At 32.8% G+C, this 17587-nt stretch overlaps 2 protein-coding genes and 3 non-coding genes across 9 annotated transcripts in view; all 5 read left to right on the top strand.

The window, feature by feature from the left end:
- Positions 1-1738, top strand: part of LOC144858618 (uncharacterized) — a 41919-nt gene extending 40181 nt beyond the window's left edge. For all 4 annotated transcript variants that reach the window (XM_078714698.1, XM_078714699.1, XM_078714697.1 and 1 more), the window contains one exon: positions 144-1738. The gene's annotated coding sequence lies outside the window, so the exon portion shown is untranslated. The remainder of the gene's footprint in view (positions 1-143) is intronic.
- The window catches only part of LOC144858649 (uncharacterized), a 59168-nt gene extending 49359 nt beyond the window's left edge, over positions 1-9809 (top strand). The window contains exons 2-6 of one of the 2 annotated variants that reach the window (XM_078714746.1): positions 3922-4054; positions 6571-6682; positions 7650-7766; positions 8789-8867; positions 9497-9809. In XM_078714746.1, coding sequence (XP_078570872.1) covers positions 3922-4054; positions 6571-6682; positions 7650-7766; positions 8789-8867; positions 9497-9588 — 533 coding nt within the window. In that variant the 3' untranslated portion in view covers positions 9589-9809. Of the gene's footprint in view, positions 1-3837; positions 4055-6570; positions 6683-7649; positions 7767-8788; positions 8868-9496 lie in introns of those variants that run through there. The other variant, XM_078714747.1, reaches the window with a different exon arrangement.
- A 4834-nt stretch (positions 9810-14643) lies between these two features.
- Trnal-uag (transfer RNA leucine (anticodon UAG)) lies at positions 14644-14725 on the top strand. Its single transcript has one exon. It is a non-coding gene; the product is annotated as a tRNA-Leu (tRNA).
- Positions 14726-15501: 776 nt separating this feature from the next.
- On the top strand, positions 15502-15583 carry Trnal-aag (transfer RNA leucine (anticodon AAG)). Its single transcript has one exon. It is a non-coding gene; the product is annotated as a tRNA-Leu (tRNA).
- Positions 15584-16250: 667 nt separating this feature from the next.
- Positions 16251-16332, top strand: Trnal-uag (transfer RNA leucine (anticodon UAG)). The gene has a single exon. It is a non-coding gene; the product is annotated as a tRNA-Leu (tRNA).
- Positions 16333-17587: the final 1255 nt, after the last annotated feature.

Raw genomic sequence — 17587 nt, 5'->3', positions numbered from 1 at the left:
GGTGAACATAGAGGCCTAGGCTAGATGCGTCGATGAACATAGAGGCCTAGGCTAGATGCGTCGGTGAACATAGAGGCCTAGGCTAGATGCGTCGGTGAACATAGAGGCCTAGGCTAGATGCGTCGGTGAGCATAGAGGCCTAGGCTAGATGCGTCGATGAACCTAGCCTAGGCCTATCTCCTACATAAATTTAGCCCTCTAACGGTACGTAAAATGGTTTTTCCCAAATGAAAAAAGCTATCAATTCAAACATATCCATATACGTGTTGTCACACAGATTCGTATGCGTATACATGAGCTTGCCCAAACTCTCCTGTAACTTACTCCTCAGAACTCACAAATATACTATACATCAGGCTTGCATTATACACTATAATTTATTTTACTGTGACATACAAAATGGCATTGTAGAATAATCAATCCTTATCAATGAAAATGATTTCCATTTGTTTAATTAAGAAACATTATTATACAATACAAAGAATATAAATATTTTAAAGTGATCATGACAATTTTCTTTTAAAACATATTTCTAATGCCATCTTCATTGTTCTTGCCAGTTTTTGATTTTAACAGTTTTTTACTTTTACATTTGTTTCTTTATCTTAAAGCTGCATTATATGCTGCATAATTATTATAAGCTTCATGATTGTGATATATGATGACTGCAATATAATTATAAGTTTAGTTGTACACTATTAGGATGTTGTTTCAATATTTATGCCAACATCTATTCATATAAAATGTTTATAAAGCATTGAATATGTGCATCATTGGTAAATGTATTATTCAACTTACAGTACAATAAAAAAAAAAAAGCTTTTTGCATATTATATTATTAAAATATTATTTTTATAAATTCTTTCAAATGTCCATAATGGCAACATTTAACTTTGATTGTTTAGTTGTAGTAGAATATTACTACTACTAGCCAACGTTTTTTTTATGAGGTAATATGAGAGAACAATTTGATGTACTTCAAAAATGTTATTTTTGTTCGTTTTTTAATATATTTTTATATTAATTATCTATTCAATCTCTATTGAATTTTAATAAATTGTAGTTGTGTAGGCTTATAGATATTATGCAATAAGTTAAGTCTGCATAGGTATAGCCAAATTATTAGATGAACACTCATTACATATTGGCTTGAAAATGTATTGATCATTCCATGTAATTGTGCAATTATTACTTATTTTTTAAAGTGATAATTTAGGAAATAAAGCATGTTATTGTAAACAAATTTTAACTTGCTAAAGTCGGTTTATTAAAATAAATGTTGTAGGCTAAAATGCATGGTGAAAATATGCAATATTTGTATTAATTATTTGAACACTAACGGTTTGATTGCTATACAAGTTATTTTTGTGATGTGCATACTTGTAATTGCTGTGTATGTGTGTCTGCAAATTAATCCTTGTTACAAACTGAAATATGAATTAGCTTTTTTATGACTGAATTTGTTTATTAACTGGTTCCTAATCTTAATGTATGTCTGTGACGTTGGTTCACCATTATTTCCATACCGTATAGAGTAGTAGATCAATTCAAATATTCTTGTTTTATTATAATGCAGTATTTAATGTCCTGGTTCTTTTCTTTTCTAGCGAATTGTTTATAGAATAGTCATAAATATGTGCAATTATTGTGTATATAATTATGTGTGTGATAATTATAGGAAAGCCCTCCATTCTCTGTTTGCTTGTATGGTAATTCTGCAATAAATAGCAAAAGTATACCTTATTGTTTATTTAACATTTGTGAGGTTTTTACACCCAACATAGAAACAAACACATTCACTTACAAACATCGTAAATATCCTACGAGAACTTTGATGGGTTTTATTCCAGATTTGATTTTCTTTGTAATGTATTCCCTTTATCGAGTGTGATCCATTGAAAATCACTATATATTTTGGTTACAAAAAATGCATATTTTATTTAACAAAAATATGAAGGCCACAGATATCCTGTGATACCATATAAGATGGTACAAAGTGCAACGGGTATTGGAGGTTATGACAATGATCATGGCAAAAAGGGTCTAACAAACAAACAAAATATATACACATAAACATACATATAACATTTTCATACAAATTTAAAATTCATGACTACAAATAATGCTAGACAATAAAACAAATATTAAACAAGAAATATTTTTTACAAAAAAACGCCGCTCCACTTTTTTGGGTAACAACTCTAATTATTGGTTTTTTATTGATATTTTAAGAAATGACTTTTTATCAATTTTTTGTTTAACAAGCAGTAGTAAACATTTCGATAGTCTGAATTCCTTTATTTCATTATAATTGCGATCTGCACTGCGAACGTACATCATATTAATTTTAATTTCAAAAAATGGTAGCGCAAAGCAATCGCTACCCCTGGATCCGCCCCACCGGAATACTTTGATATAAAATGATAGAGGTTCAGACGTTCTGTGGTACATTTAAATTCATTTATTCTTTGTATGTTAAAGTCATATTTAATGTCAATCAATACAGTAATATTGTTTTTTAGAAGTGTGCCAGTTATTCAGCATGCACTGAACAAAACAAAAGTGGAAAAAAACACATCAATTTAACTAACTGTCCGAACACACTGCTCAGACTTTTCAGCACATTCGCATAAAATGTATGTTGTTAGCTCAGTGATCACATTTTTTAACATTAGTAAACCTAAGTTGGTTAATGAGACGCAAAGCACATAGGAAGGCCAGGAACGTAACCACCGGGACGCGAATGTTTTCACCGGAAATACGCCTTTTTCACGATACGGAAGCGCGGCAACCATAAGCCTATTATTTTCAGAGTCCAACTTACAAATTCATAACTCATTAACGGACAGTCATTTTTGACATACTCTTTGCTTTAAAATGTACTAGATTGGTCTTTCATAAAGGCTGGACTTGCATATTTATACTATTGAGCGCAAAAGTGCTAAGACTATGTTGAAAAGAAATACCTTTAAAATTTGTGGAGAAATGCTATATTTGACCCCCACGATTTATTTTGGGAGGTCAGTTGCACACCCCAGGTTAAAGGTTTTAAACTCCACAAATTATCGTTTTTCAAGTCAAATATTAAAACGTTAGAGAATATCCAAACATGTTTGTATAATGTTTTTTAAACGTTTTAAAACTCCACAAATACACGTTTTTGAAACGTATACCTATTGAAACGTTTTTATTTCCAAATAATGTACATTCTTAACGTTTTTAAACGTTCTATTACGGTATCGAAACAATATTGCGTTATTTATACGTTTAAAACCGTGAAAAAAATACGTTATTTTAACGCTTGAATTACTTACGTTATTAAAACGTATGATAACACTTTTTTCAAACTAAACAAATACGTTTTTATAACGGAAAGTGATTTGGTGATTACACATAACTGAACAATACGTCTCGTAATTCAAGAAAAACTCTTCTTAAGAGCACTTTTGTTTTTGTCTAGTAGTTGCCAGAATTTTTACCAGTTAACGAGAAATATATATTTGGTTTGCGGTCCGAGTCACATAGATCTAATTTGAAATATTTGAAAATTATAAAAAAATATTCCAATTGAGATGGAAAGAGTGAGAAAAAATCACATTCATTTATGACCTGAAAATAAAACAATGGATTGGAATGGGATAGCGGAGGAATCTAGGAATGTAGATAATATTTTGTAAATCCATCCATCTGCCATCCATCTTCCATCAAGCCGCGTGCGACATAGACAACACCTTTGCTGCTTATGGCGCCCCATAGAGTACCATCTATCATAAACAGCGCCGCCACTCAACGTTATTCTACCACCACCAGTGTGTGGTGAGTAAACAACTTACATAACATCAAAAGTGTAAACTATCTTTGATAACATTTAACAACCTGAATCTGAAAACGTACAACAGCAGCAGTAGTACTAAAAATCAGTTTCAAGAATGACGTGTTTTAAGGTTTTAACAGTCGTGGTGGTTTTGTTAGGCATATGGCAGTTGTCTAGTGATGCTTTTATGATCAAGCCGTTCAAACTCAATTCTTTGCATGCTTCATGTCATGTAAATTGGTAGGTGGTTAAATTCAGCTGGGTAGGCTAAATACCTGAGGCTGTAGAGTCGTATGTAAACTTTAAAGTCATGTGATAATAGATAGTGTGTTGCTTGTGTGTGATCTCTCAATATAGAACATGTACTAAAAACTATACTCAATCAAAGGTAAAGTCCATTGAATAGGCAATTTAATGTTGGAGATAGCAACACATTAGATTGAATTTAAAATTGCGCAAGGAATCCTATCCTTGAACAATTTTAAATTGTGCAATGTCTTGCGCAATTTATTTAAATGTGCTTAATCATGATTTTTGTTAAAGATGTATTGTCCCTTGAAACACAAAAAAATGAAGGTCAGAATATTCTAAATTTAAATTGGCCATATCAAAGTAATGTTAAAGTTATTCACTTTAAGTCGAAAATTCGAGCCAAAAACAAAAATTTTACGTAATTAACAGCTAAATTAACTTGATTACATTTCTTCTGGAAAATCATCGCGAGCGAAAGTAAACAAAGATTTCAAACCATGATTATACATTATGCATGATGCTAATTAGGATTGTTTACAACTCGTCACGGTTGAGAAGGTGTTTTCACACAGATCGCGAGGAAGTTTTATGAATATGCATACAGAGTAGCCAAATAAGCGCGTTGCATTATGAGATATGTTTTGATCGAAAACTTTGACTGGAAGTCAAAGTTATTTTTTGAACCAAAAAACGTCTGTATTTCAGTTAAATGATTTTTTTTTCGACTAATTTTTGGTGAAAGTTAATAACTATTATGATACTTCAAAATGACCCACTTTTTTTCAAAATCTTTTATTTTTTATTTTTTTGGAATTTGACAAAGGGACAATACATCTTTAATATGACCTGTGAGTAAGTTAGATCATGGATTAATGAATATTCATTAATCCATGGTTGTAAGGACTATTGAAACAATTTTTAGTCATTGAAAGAGGTCAGTCTAAAATTACCGAAAACAAAATAAAAAAATCTAAATACCGAAAACAAATTTGTATAATATTTTATGTCGCCCTCTACTGATGGGTGTTTCTAAAGCTAAGACCATGCAGAGAGAAAACCGCGCACGCAAAAGCCAAGGAAGGCCCTACGAAATGGTAGTGTGCACAAAATACAACTCAAAATCGTCAAATTCAATTATTATATTTTATAACTCGACTACGGTAATTTTACTGAATAGTATTGTGAATCCTTTATCGTGAGCTTGTTTTAAGTATACTTTATAGTCTCTAATATTATCAATATTCTTAAAATATCATTTTTGTATTATTATCTTTGAAAATCTATATATAATTAAACCATGATTTACCATAGTAAATTTACTTTCTATTGACTATGGATTAACATATTCACAATTAATCTGAGGAGTAAATGCGTTGGTTTCTGGATCAAAAATCGAAAGACTATTAATCAAAATATTTTATAGATTCTGTAAGTAAATGCGATGTTATCATTAATCGGTTGTACGATTTTTAGTTGTATTTTGTGCACACTACCATTTCATAGGGTCTTCCTTGGATTTTACGCACGCGGTCTTCTCTCTGTCACGTCATGGTCTTAGCTCTAGAAACACCCATCACTAGAGGGCGACATTTAAAAAAAATTATACAAATTTGTTTTCGGTATTTAGAATATTTTATTTTGTTTTCGGTTGTTTTCGGTAATTAGACTGACCGATTTTAAGTGGTGGGTATGACAAAATACAATGCATTAGTGCCAACTCAAGCCTTTTCACCTGTTTATTATTACAGTGAAATTGGAAAAGATTACATAAATCCTGTGACTAGTGGGTGTTTTATACTAGTACTAGTACTATCCTATGTACCTAATTGTGTTTTAATCACATATACAGCAACTCCCAGCATACAGTGGGAAGTTGTTGGACATTTGTGTGAATCTCATTTAAGGTCTGCAACATTTTTCAGTGGCCAATGAGTGAGACAAAATAAATTGAAAATTTACATAGCGTATTTTCAACCTTTTTTCTTCATTACTTTTGTGGTTGATGATTCCTTTTCACATTTGTGTTGTTTTCACATTTATGGCCGTTTTCACATTTGGGGGTTCAACAATCTATATTGAATCGTGAAATAACATCCTCTATGTTTAATTTTCCACTGAATATAGGCATTCCTGTGCTAGCTTATATCGACCAAAATACAGTACATATAATTAATCAAGGGCTATGCTCAACTCAAATAATTATTAATATATTGTGTCTCAAAATAATGTTTTTTCTGAACATTTTTATGGATGTGTGTTATATATCCGAGACCTACAAAATTGTCCCTCCATGAGTGAGTGAAACTCGCATATTATTATGCGTGAATACAGTATGAACACATAGGAACAAATTATATTTATGCCACATACTGTAGATAGTGTATTAGACTATAATGCATTTACAATACAATTGTTATGTATGCATTGTACCTGTATTAATAGCAACTACATACAGTAGTCTGACAAATATTTGATAAATATTAGCTAATACTATATTTTCACAGGACATTTGGAATAAATTGTTCTGATGTGCAGAATAAATTGGTCAACCAAGTAAACAAATGGAGCGGCCGAACATATTGTCCAGATAACAAAGGAGAAAAATGTTTGTATGAGGTATTCATTATTTTTCAATATCAAGTTTTTTCAAAAGGAATGAATGGGTGAGGGGGGAGGAGAGGGAGGGGCATACAGTACCTTTATTTTGAGATGGATTCAAAATAAGCATGTTTTAAAACAAATTTTTATGTTATTTAACATTAATAGTAATAGTTTATGTAACTTCTTTGCAATTTATATTAATTGTCGGCGGAGAAAGTTTGTACAGCAACTCAGTTTGATTTTGTTTAATCCTGTCACCGTCACAGGGTTTGTTATGTTTATCTGTACGGATCACCTACAAAAGTAATACTCTCCTATTACTAAATATCCACAAATGTAAAACACATTTGAATTGCAAAGAAGTTACTAAACTATTACAACTGCCAATGTTACCGTCATTATTTTATTAAAAATTTGTCTACAAATAATAATTATTAGGTTGATCGGTCTATTCATTGATTTGTGCTGATTGTGTGTATTTTAGTATATAATAGCAATTTGCATACAAATACAATTGAATTTAAATTACATAGCCCAATCATGTTTAACTGCACTTGTTGCCGGTAAGATGAGCTTTAATATCATCACTATTCAATACCTTGTACCTCCGTGGTTTTTTTTTTTGGAAATTGAGTTTATGTCAGGGGTATGTATCATGCACAAAATGGTGACAAGAGCAACAGGCAATCATAAAGCAGAACATTGTGTTTTTAGATTCCTGTACAATTCAACAGTTTGAATCATACATGCACGTTTTTGAAAGAGTTAATTTACAGAAAAAGTCCGCAAAGCCTTTTATGTCATTTTTATCTAATTTTAAATCTAAATTTAAATCATTCAAAATACTTTATTTAAATTTTTTTTAGTAATTTTTTGTAGATTTTATTGGAATATGTGTTTATTTTTAATAGCAATGTTATGTTAATTGTAGATTTGCCGATTCGATTATATAATAATTGCAGTATAAATTATTTTCTAACAGATTGTTAAGAAGAATATGACCAACTTAGACACAAAGCATACAACACCTTCTGCAGGTTATGTTGATGATCAATTCTTTGCCTTCTATCAAAACTCATCTGGTATCTGTCTTACAACGGTAAGTTTTTCATGTTTTCTTTGTGTAAAGTATATAATCTTTATTGTCTTTCTTTCTTGTTTGTTCATTTTCATATACATAAAATCAAAACTAAAGACAAAAGACCAAAAAAAAAGCTTTCGCTTATCGAGTTTTGGCCTTTTAAAATAAATAAAACTTAAACTAGAACGAATATCATTTCTAAGAAAGAAGAATCTGAAGAAAATTAATTACATAAATGAAAATTAATAACTCACTGGCATTATCAATATGAATATGAAATAAGTAATAGAAGAATATTATACACATTTTTTTGTTTGTTTTTTAAATAGAAAAAACTAGAAATAAACTAAACATCATATAATGTTATCAAATGTTCTTTGACTTTGATGGCAAATTGTGTTCTAAATGAAATTGACTTAATATTTACTGGGAGTTTATTCCAGAGTTTGGGACCTTGGTATGTTATATTGGTTTGAGATAGAGTCGTACGGCAGAAGGGGATCGAGAGATTAAACGGGTCATTAAATCGGGTGTTAAATGGATGGTTTACATAGTTAAAGTATAGTATAATATGATGAGGTAATCTAGAATAAAATAAATCGGAAATAAATTTAAGCACATGCAACTCATACAATTTAAACACATCTAAAATCAACAATTGCTTAAACAAAGGTATAGAATGTGCTCTAAAATCAGAAAACGTAACACAGCGAACGAACATCTTTTGAATAAGTAGAACTTGGTTTAAGTAACTTAAATGTGTACTTCCCCATACTTCAATACCATAGGTAATTAGTGGTAAAATAAGTAGAGAGAGAACAGCAGTTCGATAGCTATCAATACATAATAGGATCAATATTATAGACTCGTATTTTAGAATATGGCTACCCTTTTTCATACATTGCGACATGCATGACATTGATCATACTCACAATCAGTTGCATTGTCAACACAGATGCAATGGTTCGATTTTGACTAGATTGTGTAAAACAATTTTGTTTTTCTTTTAATTGCATTCATTTGTATTTTTGGATGTTCAGGGTTACTCAACATCTGAAACTGTTTATGCGGTACTGGACAAAGGAACCAATTACTGTAACATGCATAACCTAATTACAGGTAAATTGAATTATTACACCCACTCTCGTCATTTTTTATATGGTTACACATTTTCTTAATCATGAGAAATATGCTTTTAAAACTGATCAAGACTGAAGAAATTCAGCTCTCTCTTGCAAAACAAGCATTTAATTTTGTGTCTCTGACAATATTTCATAATAATCTAATCTAATAGATTAGTTTGGACTAGCCAAATGACAAATTATAAAGCCCAGATACAGTGGGCTCGTATTAAAGTTAACATTTGGTAGGTCAATTCATTCTTATAAGAGTTTATTTTACTGCAACATGGATAAATAGTGATAATGGCTATATGCAGCTGAATTTGATAGTGTTTTTTTTTTTTAAACTACACAAAACTAATACTGTACATACAAACTCCTTTCATTTCATGTAGTATACAAAACTAATGTATTTGTAGCTATAGATTATACATACTGTGTACAGTGGTAATAATAATTATTAACATTTCTCTCAATTAAATATGTCTTTATATGTGAGAATTGGAATTCCTTCTTCCCCATAGGGCCTGTGCTTCCACGTCTTGGACGACAGTTCCTGCTCATGTCTTGAGTACCCTAACTTGCTCCTTTTCCAATTTCAATTACCATGTCTTTCTTTCTGTTTAGGTTCTGGACTTGACAAAGTACCAAAGTACACCGAAACAACAAATGACAATATCTGTACTCAGTATTCATCTGCCGATTGTGATGTCTACTAACATTATCATTTGACGGTGGTGACAATCTGTAGTATTCAAATTACATCATTGTCACCAGCAGCACAAATTATCCAAATGTTTCAGTTATAAAATATGATATCAATACAATATACAGTGCTGCTGAGGTTGTAGTGAGTTGCATTACTCAGATCTATGATTGCACATTCTGAATTGCATTGTTGAGAATATCAAACTATTGTAATTCAATATAAATTTAAGAATTTGGCACATAAAACTACATAGATTAGATACAAACTTGAATTTCCTAATCACTGAATGAATCTGATATATGTTGAAGAAAATGACTTTTATTGATGAATTTGTATTGTACTGTATAAAGTCAAAGTGAATTTATATTCTATTTAGTACTAATGTTTTTTTAATGTAATTTCTGTCGGTAAATGTTTCATAATCCTTTTTATATTTTTTAAAGAACATTTTGAGCAATAAATGAATTAAATCATTTAATAGATTTGTTGAAATCAAAGCAATAAAACTATTGTGCAAATCATATTCCGTGTTTTTAATATTTCTTTGTCTTTCTATGAATTCATAACAGAATGCATTTATATATTAACAAATGTATCATTGCTATATAATATTTTATCTACTCTACAGTAGATTATTAACTGGTTATTACAAATTACGACGTAAAATATGATTTTTTTTATTGAACCATGTTTCATGAGGGTAGCCCATCCAGCAAAGCTGATCATTGGGCCAAAGTTGGGAAAGTAGAGTAGCAGTAGATTGCAGAGGAGCAGTCTAGTGAACCAGTAGAAAGTTATGTCTAACTTTCTAAGGTCATTTTGTTTGTTTTGTTAACATGAGTGTGTTTAAAGGTTATGGCCATTTCCTAAATCTAAAAAAAATAAGTTGTGAAAGTTAATTCGGCAACTATTAGAAAAATATGGATGGAGAGGTGTACGGTATTTATAGACTTGTATATTTCACAGTACAAAATCCAAAAATACACCATTTTCTATTTCAGTTAATTTCCGCCTTACATTCATCTACAGTAAGCCCTATTGTTACTTGTGATCAAATGCTGTGTTTCCGCAGAAAAATTAACTGATAAAGTTTGTGTGGAAACAGCGTTTAACCGATTCCGTTCGATAAAAATGATAATTATATCAAATAATAATACTAATTGGGACTTTACGAAACACGGCGGTTAGGGGAGGACGACGAATATCATGTGTTCGCTGGAGCATGAAATCATATACAGTCAACATGGGTGCCTAGAAAACTGAGAAAACTCAGATCCGGTCAAACTACGGGTTGACCTAGACAAAATGAGAACAGAATTTATTTTTGTTGTAGGTACTTCCTAAGACCAATCTGAACAACATATAAAAAATGGAGAAAAATTGCTAAATTGCATATAACTAAAATGGCCAATTTTACCCAAATATCAGTATTGAAGCATCCGATTTCTTTCTTTCTTTTATTTCAATAAAAAATGGCCTCCGGCCCATTTCACATAATGAAATCTATATTTTTTCGGACATACAGGTTTTTCTCTTTTCATAAGCTTTACATAAATAGGTTGCAAAAGACTTAATTTGTTGGGTTTCATTGTTTACAAACATATTTTTTAACATGTATACATTTAAATCATACATGTATTTTTTCCTAATGTTTCTATAAAAAGGACAGTAAAAAAGAAAATGCTTTTCATCTTCTAAACTTAATTGATCACAAAACATACATATTCTAGACTCTTCGGTTAATTTTGTCGCCCCTTTTCAATCAACAGATTATGGCACGATAATCTAAAGCGTGATATTAGTGTTCTATACTTAAAACTTAAATCATAAACATAAGGTTCGTAAAAATTGTCAAACTTAATATTTTTATAAAAATTGAGACGTGTATTATTACTATTACTATTACTTATTACTATTACAATGCAACATCCCTAATTCTTTGTGAGATAATAGGTAAAATGTATTAATTGATTAAACTATTCAACATATAACCACAACAACCGAAATTATCCAGAACATTTATTTCGAACGCCCAACAGTTTTTGTTATTTTCGCCCACGATCTTTGAGTTTGGTAACATTATATTTGGTAATCTATTATTTTCCATTCTATTAATTTTTATCCAATACTTGATCATTCTCAATATTTGATAGTAATTAAACGGAATTCTAGCTAGTTCATTACGCGCACCTTCGTTTGGGCATGGCTGTGGGACGTTCAGAACAAATTTACAGTGTTTTATTAGTACATTTTCAATACATTTACATTCATTTCTCCCCCAAAGTTCACTACCGTACAATAGTATTGGAACGACTTATCTATCAAAAAGCTCAGAATGTATTTTTGCAGACGAAAAGCCCAAATTTAACATTTTACTTCTCACATTGAACATAACTCTTTTCCCCTTTTCCGCCTGTCTGATTTTCATCGTGTTCCAATCTCCCTTATTGTTAAAATAAAAGCCTAAATATTTATATTCTTTTACTATTTCTATATTGACATCATTTGTCATTTGTCATTTCATCCCTATTTTGTCAAATATTTGTTCAACCACAGTCATTTTTTGCAAGACTAACTATCATTGGAGATAATAAAAATAAATTGCTCGACTTTTAAAAATTCAAGATAAATATAGTTCAAAATGGCTACCAAGTTTCTTGTATTGCAGTCAGTTTTGCAATCGCATTGAATAACCTTTATAAGAGAATCTGGAGCTGATGGTAAATCTGCTGGGAGGGGTTGTGTTGACATTGTTGTCCAAACAACCACTGGAGTGGGAGAATTGATGCGTTAGCACTATGAGTAAGCCCAAAACAGCTCCTTCTTTGATTTCAGAGGCATACTTCCAACTAAATTTATTTTTTTACCTATTGCACTTGCTGACTGCAGTAGAAGGTTAAGTCTTTTGTAGATGAAAGAAACCTTCGACAGGGGAGGCGGATACTCACCATCAAGCAGTTATGCCAAGGTCAGCAACATGTAGTGGTTCAGGAATATGTTGGCGAATGGTTTCATACATCAGTTTACCCCAAGGCTGTCTACATTCGCCTACATTCTTTAATATCTTCTTCGAATGCATCATGAATGAAGTTTTTGCATAACACCATTTTCTGAGGGAATGTCAGTTCCGTTTTTGCAGATAACATCGATAGAGTAGACGATAGTGACGATGAACCTGGACAGTAATCCTCCAGGTTTGGCATAGAAATCAGTTCCGAATAAACAAAGATCATGACCAATAGCGAAAGGCCAATCTCAATCAAGATCGACGTCACCGGGCATGAGCTTGAGACAGTGAATAAGTTCATATATCTTGGTTCGACCATCAAAGAAGAGGGCTCAAGAACAGAAGTAATTGCAAGAGCGCCACAACCAACCATTGCTGTCGCAAAGCTAAACATTATTTAGAGAGACAAAAACATTAGTCTGAAAATAAAACTGGTTACTCCGCACACTGGCCATCTCAATCTTCCTGTATGTATACAAGTCTTGGACATTAACAGCCGAACTATTATGAAGAACACAGGCCCTGTAAATGAGATGCTAACCAGGTTCCCTATATTTTACCCTTAATTTGCATATTTCAGTTGATTTGCATATTTTAGCTAACTAGCTCCGCCAGAATGGAGAGAGGTTGTGTGGTCGGTCGCGTGTGTGTGCATTTGATGCATATGTTTCAAAGTGTGATTTGTGGAATTCCATCTCTTCTAAATATGTGAAAGTATAGAGACTAGAATGATGTCTCTACCTAGAGTAGTTTTGGTGATACGTAAATCCTGTGTGAAAGCATAGTCAATGGAATTAATGACTATGGTGAAAGTTGTTACCTTAATTCTTTGAAAACAAGCCCAAATACGGCACTTGTGGTCATTTGTTGGAAAAAATATTCCATAGGAACAATTGGAAGAAAACATTAACTCTCTACAACTAGCGGTTGGTGTTCTATGGGTAGGGCCTATACCCTATATTTTAACCATTAATTTGCATATTTCAGCTAATTTGCATGTTCCAAAGGTGTGACTGAGGCATGATTTGTGGAATTTCATCACCTTATCATATTTGAAAGTATATAGAAAAAAATGAAGTTTCTACCTATATTAGTTATGGAGATACGTAAATCCTGTGGAAATTACCTAAATCCTTTAAAAATAAGGTCAGAGGTCAAATCCACCATTTCCGGTCATTTTTGGACAAAAGGTTCCATAAGAAGGAATATAAACATGTATATTCTGAACAATTTAGACAAAAATTCAACTCTCTACAACTAGCGGTTGGCGTTCTATGTGTACCGTATATTTTTACCCTTAATTTGCATATTTCAGCTAATTTGTATGTTCCCAAGGTGTAAACGAGGTCTGATTTGTGGAGTTTCATCTCCACATCATGTGTGTTCAATTTAAAAACTAAAACTTTTGTTTGCAATTTGTTTGAATTTAAATTCTAAATTGCCTAGAATATACCCGATATAGAGAAAAATACTTTATATAGCGGCCATTTTGGTTTTATGGACATTAACCTAATTTCTTCAACTACATTTTTTCTCCATTTTTAATATGTTGTTCTGATAGGTCATATTTACCACAAAAATAAATTCTGTTCTAATTTTGTCTAGGTATACCCATTCTTTTTGCTACATAGGAATGGCTCTGATATAAACAGAGCCATATATATAAATTACGCTGGGGTGGCGTGGCCGAGCGGTCTAAGGCACAGGTTTTAGGCATCAGTCATTTCGATAGCATGGGTTCGAATCCCACCGCTGCCAATAATCTTTTACCGGCTCACTACATAACGTACAAATTAATGGTATAATGTAAAAAATTCATGAGAAATACCGAAACCATTTTTCTAAATAAATGTGAGTCGAAAACATTCAAGGTAGCGTGACCGAGCGGTCTAAGGCGCTGATTTTAGGCACCAGTCATTTCGATGACGTGGGTTCGAATCCCACCGCTGCCAATATTCTTTTACCGGCTCACCACATAACGTACAAATTAATGATATAATGTAAACATTCATAAGAAATACCGAAACCATTTTTCTAAATAAATGTGACAACATTCAAGGTAGCGTGGCCGAGCGGTCTAAGGCGCTGGTTTTAGGCACCAGTCAATTCGATGGCGTGGGTTCGAATCCCACCGCTGCCAATATTCTTTTACCGGCTCACTAGGCCTACATAGCGTACAAATGATATATTGTAAAATACCGAAACAATTTTTCTAACTAAATGATATATTGTAAAATTCAAGGTAGCGTGGCTAAGGCGCTGGTTTTAGGCACCAGTCATTTCGATGGCGTGGGTTCGAATCCCGCCTACATAGCGTACAAATGATATATTGTAAAATACCGAAACAATTTTTCTAACTAAATGATATATTGTAAAATTCAAGGTAGCGTGGCTAAGGCGCTGGTTTTAGGCACCAGTCATTTCGATGGCGTGGGTTCGAATCCCACCGCTGCCAATATTCTTTAACCGGCTCACTACATAACGTACAAATGATATAATGTAAAAAATTCATGAGAAATACCGAAACCGTTTTTCTAACTTCATGTGACAACATTCAAGGTAGCGTGGCCGAGCGGTCTAAGGCGCTGGTTTTAGGCACCAGTCATTTCGATGGCGTGGCTTGAATCCCACCGCTGCCAATATTCTTTTACCGGCTCATATCATAACGTACAAATAATATGAATGATAAAATCATGAAAAAACCCGAAACCATAATTGAAAGAACATTCACGGTAGCGTAGCCGAGCGGTCTAAGGCGCTGGTTTAAGGCACCAGTCATTTCGATGGCCTGAGTTGGAATCCCACCGCTGCCAATATTCTTTTACCGGCTCATTACATAACGTACAAATGATATAATCTAAAAATTCATGAGAAATACCGAAAAAAGATTTTCTAAATAAATGTGACAACATTCAAGGTAGCGTGGCCGAGCGGTCTAAGGCGCTGGTTTAAGGCACCAGTCATTTCGATGGCGTGGGTTCGAATCCCACCGCTGCCAATATTCTTTTACCGGCTCACTATATAACGTACAAATGATATAATGCAAAAATTCATGAGAAATACCGAAACCATTTTTCTAACTAAATGTGACAACATTCACGATAGCGTGGCCGAGCGGTCTAAGGCGCTGGTTTAAGGCATCAGTCATTTCGATGGCGTGGGTTCGAATCCCACCGCTGACAATATTCTTTTACCGGATCACTACATAACGTACAAATTAATGATATAATGCAAAAATTCATGAGAAATACCGAAACCATTTGTCTAAATAAATGTGACAACATTCAAGGTAGCGTGGCCGAGCGGTCTAAGGCGCTGGTTTTAGGCACCAGTCATTTCGATGGCGTGAGTTCGAATCCCACCGCTGCCAATATTCTTTTACCGGCTCATTACATAACGTACAAATGATATAATGTAAAAAATCATGAGAAATACCGAAACCGTTTTTCTAAATAAATGTGACAACATTCACGATAGCGTGGCCGAGCGGTCTAAGGCGCTGGTTTAAGGCATCAGTCATTTCGATGGCGTGGGTTCGAATCCCACCGCTGATAATATTCTTTTACCGGCTCACTACATAACGTACAAATTAATGATATAATTCAAAAATTCATGAGAAATACCGAAACCATTTTTCTAAATAAATGTGAGTTGACAACATTTAAGGTAGCGTGGCCGAGCGGTCTAAGGCGCTGGTTTTAGGCACCAGTCATTTCGATGGCGTGGGTTCGAATCCCACCGCTACCAAAACTCTTTTACCGGCTCACTATATAACGTACAAATGATATAATGCAAAAATTCATGAGAAATACCGAAACCATTTTTCTAACTAAATGTGACAACATTCAAGGTAGCGTGGCCGAGCGGTCTAAGGCGCTGGTTTTAGGCACCAGTCATTTCGATGGCGTGGGTTCGAATCCCACCGCTGATTCATCGAGAATTTCTAGCCAATCATCAATCACTCTATGGAGGCAATTTACTGTGGAATGGTTTTTCCTAAAGGCAAATTGATCAACATTCATGAGATCATGTTCACTAAAGTATTTAACTATTTGTTTTTGAATTTCTTTTTCTACTAACTTAGCGATATGACACACAACTGATATTGGCCTGTAATTTGACATTGTTTGTTTGCAGCCATTACCTTTATAGATTGGTGTGGTTTTTGCTATTTTCCAATCATTTGGTAATTTCCCTGATGTTAAAGAGATGTTAATTATTCTGTACAGGGGTAAAGATATATGTTCTGCTGCAGTCCTTAGCAATTTACTATCAAAGCCTATAATATCATTATTGCTACTATTCGGTAGGCTTAAAACAGCTTTAAATATATCTTCTTCTGTCAATTGTTCAAATGAAAAAGAATATCTACAATTTGGATTTGTCCAATCTAAAGTCGTGTTATTCAATTTACTTGAGATGGTTTGTCCTATGTTTGCAAAATAATCACTAATTGCGTCGCAGTCAATGTCGGGATGAATTGACTGTCTCTCCTTTGATTTACCAGTAATTTGATTTAGTTCGCGCCACAGCTGTTTTGGGTCATTTTTAAATTTGTTTCCTATATTATCATAATAGGTAGATTTAGCCTTTTTAATATTCTTATTCACTAAATTTCTAATTCTACGAAATTCTTGTAGATGGTGTTGTGTTTTATGCCTATCGGATAGTGTCTTACAATAATCACGTTTATATATTAACTTTATAATATCGGGTGACATCCATGGGTTATATCTATGTTTTACTCTAGTTGTTCTGAATGGTGCATGCTTGTTACAAATAGCTAAGAATGAATTCCGCCAATTTGTCCACATTTCATTTATATCTAAGGAAATATCGATATTTTGTACTGATTCGCATTCCCGTATATCATTTATAAATGCATTTTTGTCAAAGTTTTTGAAATTTCTAAAAGTAACAGTTTTATGTTTAATAGGTTCCTTAATTGACTTCAAACAAGTATATACCAAGAAATGGTCACTGAGGGCAACTTTAGCTACGT

Source organism: Antedon bifida, chromosome 2 (assembly GCF_963402885.1).
Source record: "Antedon bifida chromosome 2, ecAntBifi1.1, whole genome shotgun sequence".
Lineage (NCBI taxonomy): Eukaryota > Metazoa > Echinodermata > Crinoidea > Comatulida > Antedonidae > Antedon > Antedon bifida.
Note: the sequence above shows the minus strand (reverse complement) of the source record. Positions and strands in the feature narration are given on the sequence as shown.